The sequence below is a fragment of the Electrona antarctica genome (assembly GCF_951216825.1).
Source record: "Electrona antarctica genome assembly, chromosome: 3".
NCBI classification, from domain to species: domain Eukaryota; kingdom Metazoa; phylum Chordata; class Actinopteri; order Myctophiformes; family Myctophidae; genus Electrona; species Electrona antarctica.
The window spans coordinates 34119138-34139178 of NC_136808.1; the positions used below are offsets into that span (position 1 = coordinate 34119138).

Sequence of the window (20041 nt, forward strand, 5' to 3'; positions counted from 1 at the left end):
GATGAGCCGCCCGGCTCCATCCATCCATCCATCCATCCATCCATCCATCCATCCAGCATCTCGTACCTGTACCTGTATGTTCCTGTGGTGGATCCCTGCTCTCAAGGGAAGCACCTCTGTAACCTACGGTGCAAAGTGACGCTAAACTGGACAACACAAAGCGGCATCAGGCCTTCGCGGATTTTGACAGCCTTCTCCGATCCAGGCAGCGGGAGCTCTCCCCACTCTCTCGTCTTCCTGTTCAAGTGGTGCTGCTGAACCCTGTACTGTACAGTATGTGTCCTTCTCGCCGTAGGGATCATTGTCGACATACACCCAATGTTGTACATGCTGGACCACAGAACCCTCACCGGACTGATATCTTCCGCTCGCCACTCTGATGACACAGCCAGTGTGCAAGTCAGAAGCCCCCTGCGCCTGCCTCGCTCTCCACTATGATAACCGGTGACTGCATTATCAGGAATTACAAGGCTGAAACTGCAGTGACCCGTTGTTTTCCTGATGCTATGGTCCTCTGTTAGGCTGGTACCATGTGGTCCTAAATGTCCACTGTTTAGGGGGATGTATATACGTTGGTTAGAAATACTAACCTGTGGCCGGGTTAAAACTCACCCGTGGCTCCCGAAATGTGTGGCAGGTTAAAACGAACCCGTGGCTCCTGACATGCGTGACAGGTTACAACTAACCCGTGGCAGGTTAAAACTAACCCATGGGTCGTTTCGTTTACATGTATGTTTGATCAAAATTCAATAAAACGTAAATTGAAAAAAAAAAACTAACCCGTGGCTTGGCAAATTATGTATTTTCTTTTGTCTTTTTGAATTTTAAAGAAAAAGTGGTAAAGAGATACGCAAAGATACGTTTTTTTTTGCTCAGGCTTCATTCCCACGATAGCCGTTTTAGTATGTCACTTAGTCTTAGCTTCAAACTCAATATACTGTAGATCACAGATGCCCTGAGCTTTCTTTGGAGAGCTCTGCACTTTTTTAAATGTGCAGTCGACAACCGACATCATGAAAATTCACAGTACAGTAACTATCTACTAAAATACGACATGGCAAGGCTCTGAAACAAGTGCCATGTTTTGCTTTTCTAGTCGGTGTGCCATGTCAACATTTATTTGTATAAAAAATTCCAACATATTTTGATTGTCCACGAATATAACCTTGTCCCTTCTTTTTAAATACTTTCTTTCACATTGTTATAATGATCATTAGACTCTAGAAGCATTAAAAGCAATAACACAGCAATTGATCAATGATCTCCCAGACTCCCTCCCCAGTCAGAGGTCAGAGTTTTAATGAGTGTAGAATTATGTGCAGGATGTAATTTACATACAGATGTAAGGGACTTTATTTTACTACATTTTAAGTAGTTTATTTTAAACCAAAAATCCTCTCTCTCTCACACACGCCAGTGTGCCAGTGATCACCCTCCTTTGTGCCAATGTGGGCACCTGTCCTGCCAAAGGTTGCCTACTCCTGGTATACGGTATTTTTTGACATATACAGTAACTAACCACACACAATACAGTCAATGCGTGCACATTGGCACACCTAAACGTAACACACCCATTATTCATTTCATTAGGCGCAGCTGCTTGCTTACATCACAGTGTATATAAGGTCAGCCTGCTATGTTTTACACTAGCTCTTAACCACACTACTCGGTACAAAAAAGGTTTTACGTTCCCCTTCTCTCCAAGGTGAGAGGACACTGTAGAATATTTGTGTAGCGGGTTTCATGCATTGAATATAGCTCAATTATAAATGGCCCGTGTGTGCTTTAAAATAATATTCAGCAAACATTGATGAGTGGTTAAGTAATATGTACTACACAGCTTGACAGCAGAGTGTGCGTGCGTGCGTGTGTGTCCGTGCGTGCGTGCGTGCGTGCGTGCGTGCGTGCGTGCGTGCGTGCGTGCGTGCGTGCGTGCGTGCGTGCATGAGAGAGAGAGAGAGAGAGAGAGAGAGAGAGAGAGAGAGAGAGAGAGTTGTATGGGATAAACAGAGGATATAGAACCTTGGTTAGGGTGAGAGGAGGGGAAACAGAGTAGACATGAGGACAACGCTGCCCTGCTTCTAGTACAGATGTTTTTCTGCAACCTTAAAGCACGCTGACGTTGCAGCATTCCTGAAAAAGACATTTTCCATTTCAGCATGGGTCTGCTTCATGCGGTTCAGCCCATAGATAGAAGTTTATGTTTAGTGTGTTCAACTGTTTTATTTATTTTACTTGCAAAGAATGTGACAGAGAGACTGTGCAACACAATACTGTCCGTCATCTATACTAATCTTTACGCGCATGCAGCCACACACACACGCACGCATGCTCACACACACACACACACACACACACACACACACACACACACACACACACACACACACACACACACACACACAGTCACACACACACAAACACACACAGTCACACACAAACACACACGCGCGCACGATCACACACACACACACGCACACACGCACACACACACAGCACATCCAAGCTGCCACTCCACTCCCATGCGTTCCGATTGGCCGACTGCCCCGGCCAATCTGATGCCTCCTGGGCGGAGCTTAGGGGGCGGGCACTGGGCTGCTGACATCACTGTCACATGGATTCTCATGTGGTGGAGCTGAGAGGCACTCACTGACACAACACTCACACACAGACTGTGTGTGTGTGTGTGAGAGAGAGAGAGAGAGAGAGAGAGAGAGAGACTGTCAGATACACAGAGAAGAGAGTCAGAGACAAAGTAGAAGAGGAGAACGGTGAAGGAACTAAAGCCGGCGAGGAAGCTTTGGCTGTCACAAGTGCGAGGGGGTCTCTTTTCTATGGACGAGGATTTTAAATATGTATTTTGTCATCTCAGCCATGAAAGGTAAGAGGGAATTAAATTGTTGTTCTTTCCTCTCTGGTTTGCATGCAGGCGGTGTGTGACAGAGCAGCAGCTGCGGACGGAGTAACAAGTGCCGAGAGAAAATGCACATGCACTCACACACTGAAAAGGCTGAATGTTTTAGTTGAACTCTAGAGTTACCACGTCCATTTTCACACACTCAGAGTTCAACTCAGGGTGTGTGTGTGTGTGTGTGTGTGTGTGTGTGTGTGTGTGTGTGTGTGTGTGTGTGTGTGTGTGTGTGTGTGTGTGTGTGTGTGTGTGTGTGTGTGTGTGTGTGTGTGTGTGTGTGTGTGTGTGTGTGTGTGTGTGTGTGTGTGTGTGTGTGTGTGTGTGTGTGTGTGTGTGTGGCTTTGACATTGGACTCTCATGTCCTGGGTGTTTTGTGGTCTCAAGTGACAGTCAGAGAGAGACAGAGGGTGACTGTAGTGTCACATCGACTGGCCTCTGTTGTTTGGAGTGTATTTGTGTTAGTTGAATCATGGCTGACTGACTGAGGGGACTTGTGGATGTCTGACTCTGTTTTTCTTTCTGATGTGCACTAGTCACGTAAGGACACGTCCTCATGTAACTGCACAACCTGTCAAACTGAGACTGTGATATAAGAGTATCCTGTCTCTCTCTCTCTCACACACACACACACACACACACACACACACACACACACACACACACACACACACACACACACACACACACACACACACACACACACACGTATTTCTGTCTCCCACATTTCCAGCATGAATGAAGTGAAATACATTTTTGTGTTCAGGTGAGAGTGAGTAACTTGAAGGAGGATATCTGTATGTATTCCATCTCGCTCTCGCTCTCTCCCTCGCTCTCTGTCTCTCTCTCCTCCTCTCTTTCCTATAACCGTGTTGTTCCGTTCTGGAGTGGCCGTTGGCGGGAGAAGAGAAGACAAGAGAGGAGGAGAGAGGAAAAAGCAAAAGACAACAGGAGACGGGGAGGAGAGAAGGGGAGAGGGTGAGAGGAGCCAGAGAGGATGAGAAAAGTGGGAGAGGATGGGTTGAGGACAGGACAGGACAGGACAGAGAAGGAGAGGACGCGTGGGACTTCAAATGCTTTCGACTCAATCCAACAGGCTTTATTGGCATGACATTTGACAAGTGTTGCCAAAGCACAATTTCAATTATGACATGAAAAATGTAATAAACAACATAATATCAATGAAAGGAAACAAATAAAGCAGATGGTACAGTATAAGTAAAACATTGCATATACAGTATCTGTATCCTACTGGTTGTCCCTTTTCTTGTGACAGGAATTGACATATCTTTTGCAGCCAAAACACTGCAGAGTATTTCTGCTCCCCCGGAAGGAGTGGTAAATGTTTCCCTTTCTGTCATACTTCATACTTTGGAATTCTGGCCAATTTGTTTCGAGTTTTTGGAAATAACTCCTCCCTAACATTTGTGTAGTTTTTACATTGTGTTAGGAAGTGCAAGTCTGTCTCTAGAGTACAGGTCCCTCATCACAGTGACAGCATAGCCTCTCTCTCTCTCTCTCTCTCTCTCTCTGTCTCCCTCTCCATGGCCTGCAGTATGGCCTGCAGTAGTGGCTGATGTTTGTCCATTTTGCAGAGGTATTGACATGTGGTGTTACACTGACCTATATATGGAACTAGCGGTATTTGACACTTGTGGTACAGAGGGAGTGAGAGAGTGTGTATTGTGTATATTCCTGCACTATACCTGCATCCAGTGATCTTGGTACAATATAGAAATTGATCTATTGAAGATTCTGACGTTCAAATGTACATATTTTTTGTTTTGACTGTATTGCTGTATCGTTGTATTGTGCTTTCTGCTTTGGCAATGTAAACGTATGTTTTCTCATGCCAATAAAGCCCTTTGAATTGAATTGAATTGTGTGTGAGAGAGAGGGGCGGGGGGGGGGGGGGGGGGGGGGTGTTCCTTTATCTCTAATACTGTTCTAGCCACATAACTGCCACTCCAGCTTCCAAATCACTACAGTGCATAAAACACAATACTCAGTGGTTGTTTATACACTTTAATACCTGAGCAAGTGTGATCTGTCCATACATTGACTGCTTCCGTCATTACAACTACATGTATTATTATATTATTATTATTATTATTATTATTACTACTGTAGGCTATACGGTGCTGCATTGCTGCTTGTCTATCAGGCCTGGCTAGACTGGTACCATAACATAGGATTGATAGGTTCCGGCCTGGTTCGCCTCCTGGCCAAGGCTACATGTGGCAGCGGTGTGAATGTGAATAGGTTCCTCCGTTCGTTCCTCAGCGTTACAGACCTAATGCAGCGTAGTCGACAGCACGTTAGTTGCCTGGTTGTGGAGATTCTTCCAGTCAGTGGAGACCAGCTCCTGACTGGCGCATGTGGACACGCTTCCAGGTAGGGACGACGACTGCAGGCTATACGGTGCTGCGTTGCTGCTTGCCTATCGGGCCTGGCTCTTCAGCCGACTGGACTTATAGGTCCCGGGTTCGCCTCCCGGCCGAGGCTACATTATTAGTATTGCCATTTCTGCTATCACTGCTGCTGCTACTACTGCTGTGCAGTCTACTTGCTGAGCAGATGTCATGTCTAATGTGTCACCCATACACGCTGAAATAGATCGGATTGGCATTTCCGTACATGCACGCCTAGAAAACCCACAAATCTGTTCATATTACACTGAATTCCTCCCCATAGACAAGAGACACCACCTTGCCGTGTCGAACATTGCCACGATCGGTAGAGCGATTCAGCCCTGTCCGAGTTGTCACCTAGTAGCACAGAATCATAATAATGTCAAACCCAAACACGGTGAAATAGCACAGATTGGCAATTCCGTACAGATTTTGGGGTTTTTAGGCGTGTATGTACGGAATTGCCAATCCGTGCTATTTCACAGTGTTTGGGTGAGATCGGTCTGAATGGATGTTGTTTATAATATATAGTCTACTGTCTGAATGGATGTTGAGTATAATGTAAAAATGACTTTTCTTGTAACCACCGCATTCTGACTTCTCTGGCGTGCTATCCTCTTAGATCAATATCATTTATAAAGGTACTGGGCAGTGTACACAGTGGTGAGAGTGAGTTTTTGTCTCTTTTATTTTATCTTTACATCACGTCAGAAGAGAGACAAACGTTTCGGCCGACATGTCTCTTTTGTGACATGACGTAAAAAATAAAATAAAATGGTATAATGGATAGACGTCTGCTGTTTGAATGGATGTTGAGTATTATCTACTATAGTCTACTGTCCGAATGGATGTTGGGTCTACTATAGTAACTGTACAGTCCTATACGAGTCCTTATGTCTGTGTTTATCTCTGCGTTAATCATTAACCGTGGTAAGTCGGGGGTTAATTGTTGCTGTGACACGTACTAAAGCAGTTTCCCTCGAAGGAACCTCATACTTGGTTATAAAACGCTTTTGATTGTGACTGTGTGATTGTGTGTAAAACAACATACCATTGTTAGGAATTAACCTAGGCACCCGCCACCCCTGGGGGGGTTGGGGGGGGCTGTTGTTTACTGCGCTCCCCCGGATCTCGCAACACATAATCCTCTTCTTCCAACTTCACCCCCTCAATTCGACAACTACCTCCTCTCCTCTCCTCTCCCCAAGCATCAGCACTACCTCAACAACACTACACTGAGTCCCAACCCCCATTCATAAGACTTCACATGCTAGACGACGCTTCCAGACTCTTTTCTCAATTTTCACCCCCCTCTTTCTCTTTCCCCTGCTGAGCTAGCCACAGCAACTATACTCTTGTTCTATCCTTGTCTGTTGCATTACTGCTCTTTTCCCCTCTATCTGTTGTCCCCCCATCTCTCTCTCGCTCTCATGGCGGCGGCTGCTGTCACTCCAGATTAGTGAGGATGTGGAGGGAATGGAGAGAAGCTTTAGAGCCTCCTGGCTTACCAGCCATTTGCTCTCTGTGTTGTTCACAACAATGACACAATAATGTGAGAAATCCAAACACTAATATTACTGACGAATAAGAAACGTTAAGGAAGGTGTACGTTGTCTCCTAGTAGGGTCCTGTCTGTAGACTCTAGTAGGATTAGCTGAAACTACACACACCACTAATGTACGGTATGCCATCGTGTTGTTGTCCTCATAATGACTTCAGGATCCAACCCTATATTTGACATCATTGTCAGAATTTATATGGATGTGATGTATAATTTCTAACAATGCTAATATTGACTGTTATCATATTTAAACACTGGATAATAATAATAATTATTATTATTTATATTCATTACATTTGAAAACGTAAACAAAATATAACATAATATTACTTACAAATTACTTGCATGCACTGATGTCGCTATGCCTGCACATGCACGACAGTGTGTCATAGCTATGACTGGAGGGTAACGCAACATCAGCATTATGGTTGAATTGGCAAAATCTGTTCGAACAAGGCAAAGCAGCTGTGGTTCATCACCTTTCAGTCATTCAGGCGTCTGGTATTGTGTTTCAGATTGAGTTGGCGTTTACAACAACCTCTGTTGGTGACATTTCTTTGGACATAAGTTGGCATAATATACATACAAGAGGCCGATAGCCTCATTACAATCATGTCATGTACAATCTCTACCTATATCATGTCATCCATTTTAACAGAAGAAACAACATCCAAGAATCCAAGTCTTGAGGGTAATTCAGAACTCAGAGCTGCGATCTTTCTCCACAACTTTCCAACGCTTCAATATATACTTTGCCTTACGACAGTATCACGCGCCAGAAATGTACAAACTACTGTCTCACAATGAGTCGCAGCCACAATGAGTGGTGAGCTTGTAGGGCAGCTATTTTTGCCGCACGACATATAACGAAGTGTTCCCGCATAACTTAGGTATGATGTTGATGTCATGCGCATACCCTCTATAACGGCATAAAAAGCCCAAGGTAAATCATAAAAAAGCACTGCAGATGTACAAGCTCACAGCGCATCACTTGAGAGCATGTACATCTTGCTATTTTTGAAAATGTATTTTATTTTAGAAGGCATTTTTGGAATCAGCCTCAGGTTTTAAAGGGTTGAAGAAGTATCATCTCATCGCAAATCTTTGGTCTAAACAACTAGGCTTTAAGGATTCTATTGATAAATCGCCCTCCATTTCCTTGATTCCGTCTTGCTCCGTTTAAGCTGTTGAGCCCCTGTCAGATGTGATTCCACCGTCTATGATCTGGGCATGCTTCTATGAACATGTGAATTTTCTGTGTATGCGTTAGAGTTGTGGTTTTCTGTATTCATGTTTTAACTTTCTTGTTTTGTTTGTGCCCGTGGTAGCTCCCAGTGGCCATCATAAGGTTCAAGGTCCAATACTTTATTGTTACATCTTGTTAGGGATTCAGAGTCTTGCTCAATGACACTTTGACGCGAACTCTGAGGGATCCCGGGATTGAAATGAGAACCTCACGCTTTTCCCATCCGATCGTTCTACCGGCCACTCTACCCCTGAGCCTCTGAGACTGTATGTACAGTATGTAGTATGTTCAACTGTATGTACTGTAGTATGTTCAAGAAAGAACGGATGGGGGGGTAGCATTTCTCTTTGCCCTGGTTCTTTCTCGTTCTTGACAGTTCGTTCATGTACCTGATCGTTTGTGGAAAGAAGCTTTTTTGCAGTCTATTGCCGGTGGCTTTGATTATGCGTAGCCGGTTTCCATGCGGCAGCATCTTAAACAGTGTATGGTTGGGATGGATTGGATCCCTCATGATTCCACGAGCTGTAGAAGAAGCAGTAGTAGCAGTAGTAGTAGTAGTAATAGTTTGTTTCGCTCTTTAGCCATATACAAATATGATATGTCATACAACAAAACAAACACAGCACAAAACAGCTAGAACAACAGTAGACGACAGTTAGCGTTCCTATAGGCGCAGCTGGGTCCCAGTGGTCAGCAGTAGAAGGATGTGTTTGGACTGGGCAGCTCCCAGTGGCTAACAGTTAGGCCTCTGTGTTGTGCAGGTGTGGATGAGAAGGTCAAGCAGTACACACCACAAGGTGTACAAGATGGATTATATGAGCCGTGTCTAGCGTGCACTCTCTGGTCACGGCCCTCATCTGTGCCCACAAAGTGAATCATTCAGCCTGACCTCCGTGCATAATAACCGTGGCAAAACACAACTATTTTCTCATGGTCCGCTTCTTGGCTGACCTTGATGATGACCCAACCCTGATTTTGCACACTCTTTTGCTTGCAGCACTTCGAAAACAGCGACACATTGATTTGAGGAAGGTTGGTCTATGTGACAAACATTTTCTTTTTACACTTTCTGTGAGTTACCGGTGCACACACGCACTGTGCGTGCGTGTGTGCATGTGCGTGCGTGCATGCAAGAGAGAGTGTGTAGCCTAAATCAATGTCTATTTAATGTGTTTAATCTACAACGATTTAATTGGCCCTCTGTCTGCATTGTCAATTGTTTAAAGGATCTGTCATCCAATAGAACATTTTTGTGTGTGTTCATCAATACAGCACAATATATAATAGAATTGTCTCTCCTATAGGGGTGTAACGATGCAGTAACTGCATTGAAATATCGATTTTAATTAAGTATATCGATATGTAAACAGTAACATTTCGTATCGTTTGACTTTGTATCGTATCGAATCCTTTTGCAATGCAAATAATTGTAGCAATACTAAGTACTTTTTTAAGAAGGAAAAAATGTTTAATTACTTTTCCATTCCATATCGCTACACTTGGTCTATCGACTTGTGTGTATTCTCTGTCTTCATGTCAAGGTGCGGGTGTGTCCATGTGTGTTCAAATACAATGTCCATGGTCAGAGATTTATTGCGTTTATTTATTTATATCCATAATATTGTTTCCCTTAAAAAACCTGCACACATCCCCACAGATTTAATTTCTTGGCTAAATAGTTACTTTATCAATTATATATCATTGAATCATATAGTATGGTATAGTAATGAACCAATATTGTCCATGTATCGTATCGTCGACCATGTACTGTGGTCTGCATCATATCACTATTCAAATGTATCGTTACACCCCTACTCTCCTACACTGTCTCGTCTCAGCTTTTCTGTCTGTCTCTCGTACACGTCTCCCTCTCAGCTTCCCTACCGTCTCTCGTACACCGTCTCCCTCTCAGCTTCCCTACCGTCTCTCGTACACGTCTCCCTCTCAGCTTCCCTACCGTCTCTCGTACACCGTCTCCCTCTCAGCTTCTCTACCGTCTCTCGTACACCGTCTCCCTCTCAGCTTCCCTACCGTCTCTCGTACACCGTCTCCCTCTCAGCTTCCCTACCGTCTCTCATACACGTCTCCCTCTCAGCTTCCCTACCGTCTCTCGTACACGTCTCCCTCTCAGCTTCCCTATAACGTCTCTCGTACACGTCTCCCTCTCAGCTTCCCTACCGTCTCTCGTACACGTCTCCCTCCTATCAATAGCTGATGTGGCCGTGAGTGGGTTAAATGTGTGGAGGAGGTGGTAGGTAGTTAGTTATGTCATAGGATTACCATTGGCTTAAACACAGCAGCTTACCCAACTGTGTAGATGGGTGGGTGGATGGATGGATGGATGGATGGATGGATGGATGGATGGATGGATGGAGGGATGGATGGATGGGTGGGTGGATGGATGGGTGAATGGATGGATGGATGGATGGATGGATGGGTGGATGGATGGATGGATGGGTGGATGGATGTATGGATGAGTGGGTGGGTGAAAAGATGGATGAGTGGGTGGAAAGTTGGATGGATGGATGGATGGAGGGATGGGTGGGTGGGTGGATGGATGGGTGAATGGATGGATGGATGGATGGATGGATGGGTGGATGGATGTATGGATGAGTGGGTGGGTGAAAAGATGGATGAGTGGGTGGAAAGTTGGATGGATGGATGGATGGAGGGATGGATGGGTGGGTGGGTGGATAGATGGATGGATGAGTGGGTGGATGGATGGATGGAGGGATGGATGGATGGGTGGGTGGGTGGATGGATGGATGGATGGGTGAATGGATGGATGGATGGGTGGATGGGTGGATGGATGGATGGATGGATGGATGGATGGATGTATGGATGAGTGGGTGGGTGAAAAGATGGATGAGTGGGTGGAAAGTTGGATGGATGGATGGATGGATGGAAAGATGGATCAGTGGGTGGAAAGATGGATGGATGGATGGATGGATAGATTGATTGCTGCCCCAGGCTCTGGAACAATTTGCCCATACACATCAAAGCTGGCCAGTTGATTTTTCTTTTTAGAGTGAGTTGAGTTCAGTATAGATGGATGGATGGATAGATAGATAGATGGGAAGAGAGAGAGAACGATGGAAGAGAGAGAGAGGCGTAGACGCCGGGTGTCAGGGAACTGGCAGCAGATTGCAACGAGGAGGGTGGTAGAGAGATCCTGACCTCACCAGAATGCGGGGGACAGAGTCATAGAGGTCCACCCGCCATGAGGCACCAGAGGTCAGCCACTCTGGTCAGGAAAGCTGGGGGCTCCGTACGGAGGCCTGGAGTACACTCTCCACCTGTCCATACGCACACAGTGTTAACTTAACCTTGAAAACACGGGATTATATAAATCATGTAGCAACACACAAAGAGAGGGGGTGCCGAGAGAAAGAAGGGGCGAATGAGAAGGATCACGTTATTATAATATAAAATATGTTATAATATGTGTTTATGTAGAGAGATAGAATGAGTGATGTATGCCTGATAGAGGACTGTTGTGATCACTTTAATATAGTGATGTATACCTGAGAGGTTATGATCCTTAGTATTTATACAGTGAGTATTTATCTAAAGCTGAGCTTTTAGATCTGCTATTTTCAGAGTGCAACACCCGAGCCCAACCAAACACAAAACGACTTGTCTTTTAGTTCTATACTGGATCTCTTCTACACCAGTCCCTCCCTAACATTTTAGTCTAGTTTTTATCTGTTGATGAAATTGTCAGTATATTTAGTCTTAGTTAGTAGTCGGCGAACATTTTTCGCCATAGACGTTTAGACGAAATCAACACTGCTAAGGGCCTGAAGACATCCAGAGAGAGATAGCGAGGACAGGGAGTGTGACCCCAGCAGAGAGGCACCTCCATCAGGCATACAGGGGGTGTTGGACCACAGTGTGGCCCCAGCAGAGAGGCCCCTCCATCAGGCATACAGGGGGTGTTGGACCACAGTGTGGCCCCAGCAGAGAGGCCCTTCCATCAGGCATACAGGGGGTGTTGGACCACAGTGTGGCCCCAGCAGAGAGGCCCCTCCATCAGGCATATAGGGGGTGTTGGACCACGTGGCCCCAGCAGAGAGGCACCTCCATCAGGCATACAGGGGGTGTTGGACCACAGTGTGGCCCCAGCAGAGAGGCACCTCCATCAGGCATACAGGGGGTGTTGGACCACAGTGTGGCCCCAGCAGAGAGGCCTCTCCATCAGGCATACAGGAGGTGTTGGACCACAGTGTGGCCCCAGCAGAGAGGCCCCTCCATCAGGCATATAGGGGGTGTTGGACCACGTGGCCCCAGCAGAGAGGCACCTCCATCAGGCATACAGGGGGTGTTGGACCACAGTGTGGCCCCAGCAGAGAGGCACCTCCATCAGGCATACAGGGGGTGTTGGACCACAGTGTGGCCCCAGCAGAGAGGACCACAGTGTGGCCCCAGCAGAGAGGCCCCTCCATCAGGCATACAGGAGGTGTTGGACCACAGTGTGGCCCCAGCAGAGAGGCCTACAGAGAGGCCTCCATCAGGCATACAGGGGGTGTTGGACCACAGTGTGGCCCCAGCAGAGAGGCCTACAGAGAGGCCTCCATCAGGCATACAGGGGGTGTTGGACCACAGTGTGGCCCCAGCAGAGAGGCCTACAGAGAGGCCTCCATCAGGCATACAGGGGGTGTTGGACCACAGTGTGGCCCCAGCAGAGAGGCCTACAGAGAGGCCTCCATCAGGCATACAGGGGCCATGCTGACCTGTGTGCTGGAGATAAGAGAGGTGGAGGGCTGCCGGGGGTCTGCAGAATGGAAAATGTTGTGTCTCAGCACCTGCAGTCTCCTATAGCGGGGTCAAACTTTTAATAATACCTCTCTTATTTCTCTATCTGTCTCTGTCTTTCTGTTATTACTATGTTCTCTTTGAAGCATGGATTTGGGATTTCCATGGGTGACACAACAACAAAGATTTATGTATTTAAAAATATGTCTCCAGTTGAAAACCTGTTTCACGTTGTTTTTCGAGTGACAGAAACGAGCCCCTAGCTTGCCTTGAAGCTGCCATTCTGTGGCCATGGTCTTAGAGAAATAGATGTTTTCATGTCTGTGTGACCTCCTGCTTCATATGTAACACATCCAAGCTGAGGGACAAGGTCCTTCTCGTCTTTGTTCTTTTTTTTTTTGCGTGTTATTGCTCACTTGGTTCCCATACTCGGATTGGGCTAATTTATCCATGTGGGAATTGTCTTACTGCAACACTTTTAGCATTTTTGGGTAAACAGAGCAACAGACCGCGCACTGCCTCCTATGGCGATCTCCTAGCCTCATTATCCTGCACTTAGCCCTGCCGCCGCTAATTATTCATTATGATATTATCTGGATGCTTCTGCGTGTGAGCAGTTTTAGCCCTTATTGCGTCCACGGGGAGCACATGAAAAGGCACGTGTAGCTTTGAACATGATTTCTTTCTTCATACATACAGTGTGGCGCCACACACAGAGGGCAGATTGTTTGCAGGTTTATGAATCCTAATCAAACGCTACACCCGCTAATTTAACAAATTAATTTCCTCCTCGCTGGTTGATAGTGTTTTGGTCCTAAACAAAAACAAAAAAGTGGGATTATAAATTAACATCATGTAAGACTTTTTTTTAACTAAAACTAAAACCTGATACTCTTGAAAGGATGATTAAAGTATGAAGTAATAAAAAAGCAACAATATGGGTCATGTAACGTTAACTAATAATAAGCACCTTTCATACATACATGCAGCTCAAAGTGCTTTAGAGAGCAGAAAAAAATAACAAAAACATATAGGCATAGGCAATTGCAATCGTTGATTTACTGTGGAAAGTACATTTACTCAAGTACTGTACTTGTACTTCAAGTACAATTTTGAGGTATTTGTTGCATGCTGAAAATAGCAGATCTACAAGCTCACAACGCGTCACGCTGCAAAATCAGCCATTACAATGGCATTAAGGCCCGCCAAAATACATTTGTAGATTTAGTCAACTAAAACACTAAAACATTCCAGGTGACCAAAATCTGACTAAAACCAAGTTTCATTCCAAAGACTATGACTAAACTGAAATAGAAATCTGCGTTTTCTCCTCAACCTGCTGGCTTGTGCAAAAATACATTCTGGTTCCAAGTTGACACAAATCACATCCCATGAATCCTTGTTAAAGTGGGTGGATTGGACGGTAGTACTTGTAGTACACGCAAGTACAAATACAGTTATTAAAAAATGGCCAATATACAGTATACATATATTCTCTCTCAAACATGTGGGAGAAATGGAGAGAAAGACAGCAGAGGATGTAAGGAGAAAATGGCTTTGAGTGAGAGAGATATAGGGAGTAAAGGCTCCTAAGTGCTACCGGTGCGTCAGAGTAGAGAAATTATGTGTCATTCTTGAAAAGTCTACTTTGGTGTCCACTTAGGCACTGGACTTAATAATCACTTTGTAAAGGGCCTGTCATTTTTCGTGTTATGTGCCCATTTTACAATATGTGCCAAATTTCTTCCCCCTCTAAATTTAGAGTAACCAATTATTTTTCCCCCTTTTTTTCTCCCCCCCAATTTAGTCGTTATGTCAATTAATTTCTCCCAACACACATTTTTTGTGTTGTCACTGCTATTGTATCCTACTGACTCACCTGCCAGTGAGGAGCCCCCGGGCCCCTCCGGGAGGACATAGGGCCTTTGTCCTACTCCTCCCGCCCAGCGCTCCCTGCTGACATGCCAGGTGCTGCCCCAGCCCGTATAAGACCATGTGCAATGACCATTATCACCCTCCCCGCACCAATCGTGTTCGCATAGATGCCCCACAAAGCTGGATGCACCACGGTGGATTGGAACCCGTAACGTCTGTGGTGGTGGTGGTGGTGGTGGTGGGCAGGGACTGCCCCACCCGGCCAAGTGCAGTGCTGTCGCGATGTGACACATTTGAGCCATGCGCTGTGGAAGTCAGTAAGTCACCTGTGGTGGTGGTGGTGGGCAGGGACTGCCCCACCCGGCCAAGTGCAGTGCTGTCGCGATGTGACACATTTGAGCCATGCGCTGTGGAAGTCAGTAAGTCACCTATGGTGGTGCTAAGCTGTGGTGATCCGGTCTGACTGGAGGCATCCTCTAGTAGTGCAGTGGTTCCCAAACCGTTAATTAGCCAAACTAGTGAAAATAGTAGATGTACTGTACTGTACTGTACTGTACTGTACTGTACTGTACTGTACTGTACTGTACTGTACTGTACTGTACTGTACTGTACTGTACTGTACGTCTAGTGTGTGTGTGTGTGTGTGTGTGTGTGTGTGTGTGTGTGTGTGTGTGTGTGTGTGTGTGTGTGTGTGTGTGTGTGTGTGTGTGTGTGTGTGTGTGATCATTTTATATCAGACATTCTAAACCGAGACAAAGGGTACAGAGAGACGTGGATGCGCTGACAGCACAGAGAGGTTCATAATATTCTACCATACAGATTGGTTTGATTGATTCAAATAAACAGAATGCATCTTTAAGCTAGCCAAAACCCCATGCCTATCTACCATCAAAACTGACCTCTCTAAAGGCACACTGGTTCACTCCAGATGGTCCACATTTTGACTCATACAAGTGATTGATTGATTGATTGATTGATTGATTGATTGATTGATTGATTGATCGATCCAGGGGTGTCTTGGATGAAAAGGTTATTTACAGAGGTGACCTGAGACAAAAACGTTTTTGGAACAACTGCCTTATCATTATGCTCAGATATTCATTTGCTCTCTACACAAAGTCAGAACTCTTGTTGATAAAGGCTCCTTGCTGTTGTAGCTGCTTTAAGCCGAAGTGCTGTGGAATGAGGTTAGCTCGCATACACAACCTCCACTCTGCATGCAGCTTTTAACACCAATCGCACGTTTGGTTCTGTGGTGCAGCTGAGACACCCCTAGAAGACATCCATAGAAGACACCCATAGAAGTCACCCATAGAAGACACCCATAGAAGACACCCATAGAAGACACCCCTAGAAGTCACCCATAGAAGACACCCCTAGAAGACACCCCTAGAAGACACCCATAGAAGTCACCCATAGAAGACATCCATAGAAGACACCCATAGAAGACACCCCTAGAAGTCACCCATAGAAGACACCCATAGAAGACACCCATAGAAGACACCCCTAGAAGTCACCCATAGAAGACACCCATAGAAGACACCCCTAGAAGACACCCATAGAAGTCACCCATAGAAGACACCCATAGAAGACACCCATAGAAGACACCCCTAGAAGTCACCCATAGAAGACACCCATAGAAGACACCCCTAGAAGTCACCCATAGAAGACACCCATATAAGACACCCATAGAAGACACCCCTAGAAGTCACCCATAGAAGACACCCCTAGAAGTCACCCATAGAAGACACCCATAGAAGACACCCATAGAAGACACTTATAGAAGACACTTATAGAAGACACCCATATAAGACACCTATAGAAGACACCTATACTGTAGAAGACACCCCTAGAAGTTACCCATAGAAGTTACCCATAGAAGACACTTATAGAAGACACTTATAGAAGACACCTATACTGTAGAAGACACCCATAGAAGACAGATACCCATATAAAACACCTATACTGTAGAAGACACCCATAGAAGACAGATACTCATATAAAACACCTATACTGTAGAAGACACCCATAGAAGACACCCATAGAAGACAGATACCCATATAAAACACCTATACTGTAGAAGACACCCATAGAAGACACCCATAGAAGACACACATCCCATTAAGACCAGGAAAGCATCCGTGAAATAGCAGATATACTGTAGAAGCGAAAGCATGCACACACATGCAAGCATGCGCACGCACGCACGCACGCACGCACGCACGCACGCACGCACGCCATACAATTAGAGTGTTATCGCAACCACTGCAATGCACAGATTACTGAATCAGTTCCGTACAGTTTCTCCCTCCCATTACAACAGGGGCCTGCTGTGGTGGTGGTGGTGTGACAGTTACAGACATGCTGGTGGCTGTATGGTTGCTGGCTATTAAAATTCCACCTGGGAAAAGTTTAACACTTTAAATAAACTAGTTGCTGGACAATTGTGCTGCTATTAATGAACAATATTAGCGCTACTGCTAATCAAAATAGAATCCTGTGTTAGATACACCCCAAACATAAAGCAACATTTCACATGATAAGTGTATTGACCATAATATAGTAACCAAGTACATTTAAGTACTACTTGAGTACAATTTTACTTTACTAAAGTATTTCCAATACTTTTACTTCTAAACTACATCTCAGAGGCAAATATTGTACTTTTACTCAGGGACGTCGCTGACCATTAAGGTTGCCCTACTCGTAGGATATTTGTGCTGCCCCCCTTCCCACGAGAGCACTGTGTTTCTTCATGCAGATCGACTACTTTTGCCGTTTGCAAGGACACACACACGGCCGCTCGTTATTATGCAGCAGAGCCGTGAAGAAAATTGTTATTATGAGGGTTGGCTTAGTACTTTCTAGCACATTGTTGCCCCCTCGGCGTGTTGCTGTACGCGCAGTGCGTATTGCGTGTATATACAGTACGTAGCGATGGCACTGCTTTTACTACACTACAATTATTTCAAAGCTTTATTAGTCACTAGTTACTATTACAAAACATACACATACACAATAACCACTTCATATATACATTTCGGCCATTTGAAAATAGACGATCTACAAGCTCACAATGCTTCGCAAAGCTATGTAGATCTGCTATTTTCAAAATATTTGTATACATTTGAAAACATGAAATGGGACATTCTGCAATAATGAGTACTTTTACTTTTACACTTTTGCACACGCAGATCCGATACACCAAAGATCCGACATGCGGGAACAACGTTGGGATATGCAGTCGATCATGCGCTGCTCCGTGCTTGCGGAAAGGGTTAGGTTAGGGTTTGAGGTGGTAGGTTGTTGATCTAATGACACTCGGACCAATAGTATGTCGGAACTAAAGCCTGTACACCTTTTACTTTTGGTACTTTAAGTGACATTGATGTCAATATCTTTGTGCATTTTGAATTCCGGTAATTTACAAACTTGTAACAGAGTATTTCTATGTTTCAGTATTAATACTTTTACTTAAGTAAAAAATGTGAGTACTTTTTTTCTACCACTGGGCAGATCTCTCTCTCTCTCTCTCTCTCTCTCTCTCTCTCTCTCTCCCTCTCTCTCTCTCTCTCTCTCTCCCCCCCCCCCCCCCAGTGGTGGGTTGGTGTTGTGTAACATAACAGTTATCTATAGTAACATGTCACACAGAAGCCGAGGCTGTTAGGTTACGAAGGCATAGTATAGGGGATCTGCTGCAAGGCTAATGCTAGCATGATCACCAACAGCCATTTGGGACAGACAGAGCTGCCTGCCTGCACTCACACGCTTATGAATAGCCCTGACTGTGGCTCCGTTGCATGTCAATGGACACTCATGGTATTCCATTTAGCAGAGGCCAGGCATGGAATGGCTGGAGAGTCCCTGACACTTCCAGTGGACACACAAACACACGCTACCAGTTTTAGGACAGAGGGATATTGTAATGTTACCAAGGCGTCCACACTGAACCATGGTGCGGAAAGTAGCATTCTCTGTTTTGTGGAGTTTTCCGTGTCTTCTAAGAAGAATCTATACTTCTATACATCTAATCCTATGTTCTAGATAGACTGTAAGACAGTGCTTCTGTTATGTGTGGATAAAGGGCATAGGGATACATCTAGGGCTAGGCAATTACAGTATGACATGGATAAGCTAGGCGAATAAGCTAAGAGAGAGTATGCATTAAGCTAAATGTGATTTGGCTAGGTGACAAGGTTAGCAAACTATTTCTATGTGACTAGGAAAGAAGGACAATCCTACTCAATGTGTCATTGTGAGAGCCATTCACTAACTCCCTCCAACACCTACATGAGGCACAGTTACACTCAAAGGACCGTAATGGCTCACACCTTTTTTGTGTTTTATCAATTTGACAGGTACAGTATGTGCAACTATGTTCTTATACAGTAGGCCTATATGCATTTTACCGACCCCGATGGGAATTAGTCAAAAGAAGAAGACAGTATATGCATTTTAAATCAACCAAACAGATTGACTAACTTGGCTGTGTCTGGCTTTCATCGTCCATGACTCACAACTCCTCTTTACATGAAAGCATTTCTGTTGAGAAAAACAGCTGCCTTAGGGTGAAACCCCGCCAGATCAACACTAGCAAACAAACCCAGCCAGATAGATCAACACGAGCAAACAAACCCCGACAAACAAAAGGAGGTGTAATACATCGAGATAGCCAGTTGTTTCCTAATAATGTTATCCAAGTGCAATGATAAAATAATTACCAAGCAATAATTAGTTTCAAACACATATAGCCTAATTTATTCACAGAGACAAATAAATAGATAACCTCGTAATTCTTTCTGGATAATAGTATGTGTGTGCTAAATTCCTTAAATGTAACACTGTTGAATTCTGTTGGAACAGAAACATCTCAATCCACTACACCCTAGCCTAAGGCCTGATTTATGCCTATTTGCATGCCAGTGATATTGCATACTGAAAATAGCAGATGTACGGGCTCACATTGTGTTGGCGTTGCAACGCATCGTGAACTTGTAAATCTGTTATTTTCAGTGTGCGACAGCATGCGCAGGCCAAGTCAGGCATAACACTGCTTTGTACACAGGCAGCCAAGTGTATGCAATGCATGCACACTGTCCATTGGCAGCACACTGTCTGTCAGAGAGTCTGGGACTCGGGATGATGATGACGACAACAACATCGGGGCACCTCCAGAGACCCAGGATGCCGTTAGCAAACTGAGGCAGATTACATCAAGGAAACTGAGAGTTTGCTCCATGGACTCGTGTCCAGCCATCTGTCCACATGACACAATGGATTATTTA

At 44.9% G+C, this 20041-nt stretch overlaps 1 protein-coding gene across 2 annotated transcripts in view; it reads left to right on the forward strand.

The window, feature by feature from the left end:
• The window catches only part of LOC306920713 (nuclear receptor ROR-alpha A-like), a 168495-nt gene that overhangs the window by 116750 nt on the left and 31704 nt on the right, over nucleotides 1-20041 (forward strand). The window contains exon 1 of one of the 2 annotated variants that reach the window (XM_079497554.1): nucleotides 2688-2881. The exons of the other annotated variant lie outside the window; for it this stretch is intronic. Coding sequence (XP_079353680.1) covers nucleotides 2854-2881 — 28 coding nt within the window. The 5' untranslated portion in view covers nucleotides 2688-2853. Of the gene's footprint in view, nucleotides 1-2687; nucleotides 2882-20041 lie in introns of those variants that run through there. 2 annotated transcript variants of the gene reach the window in all.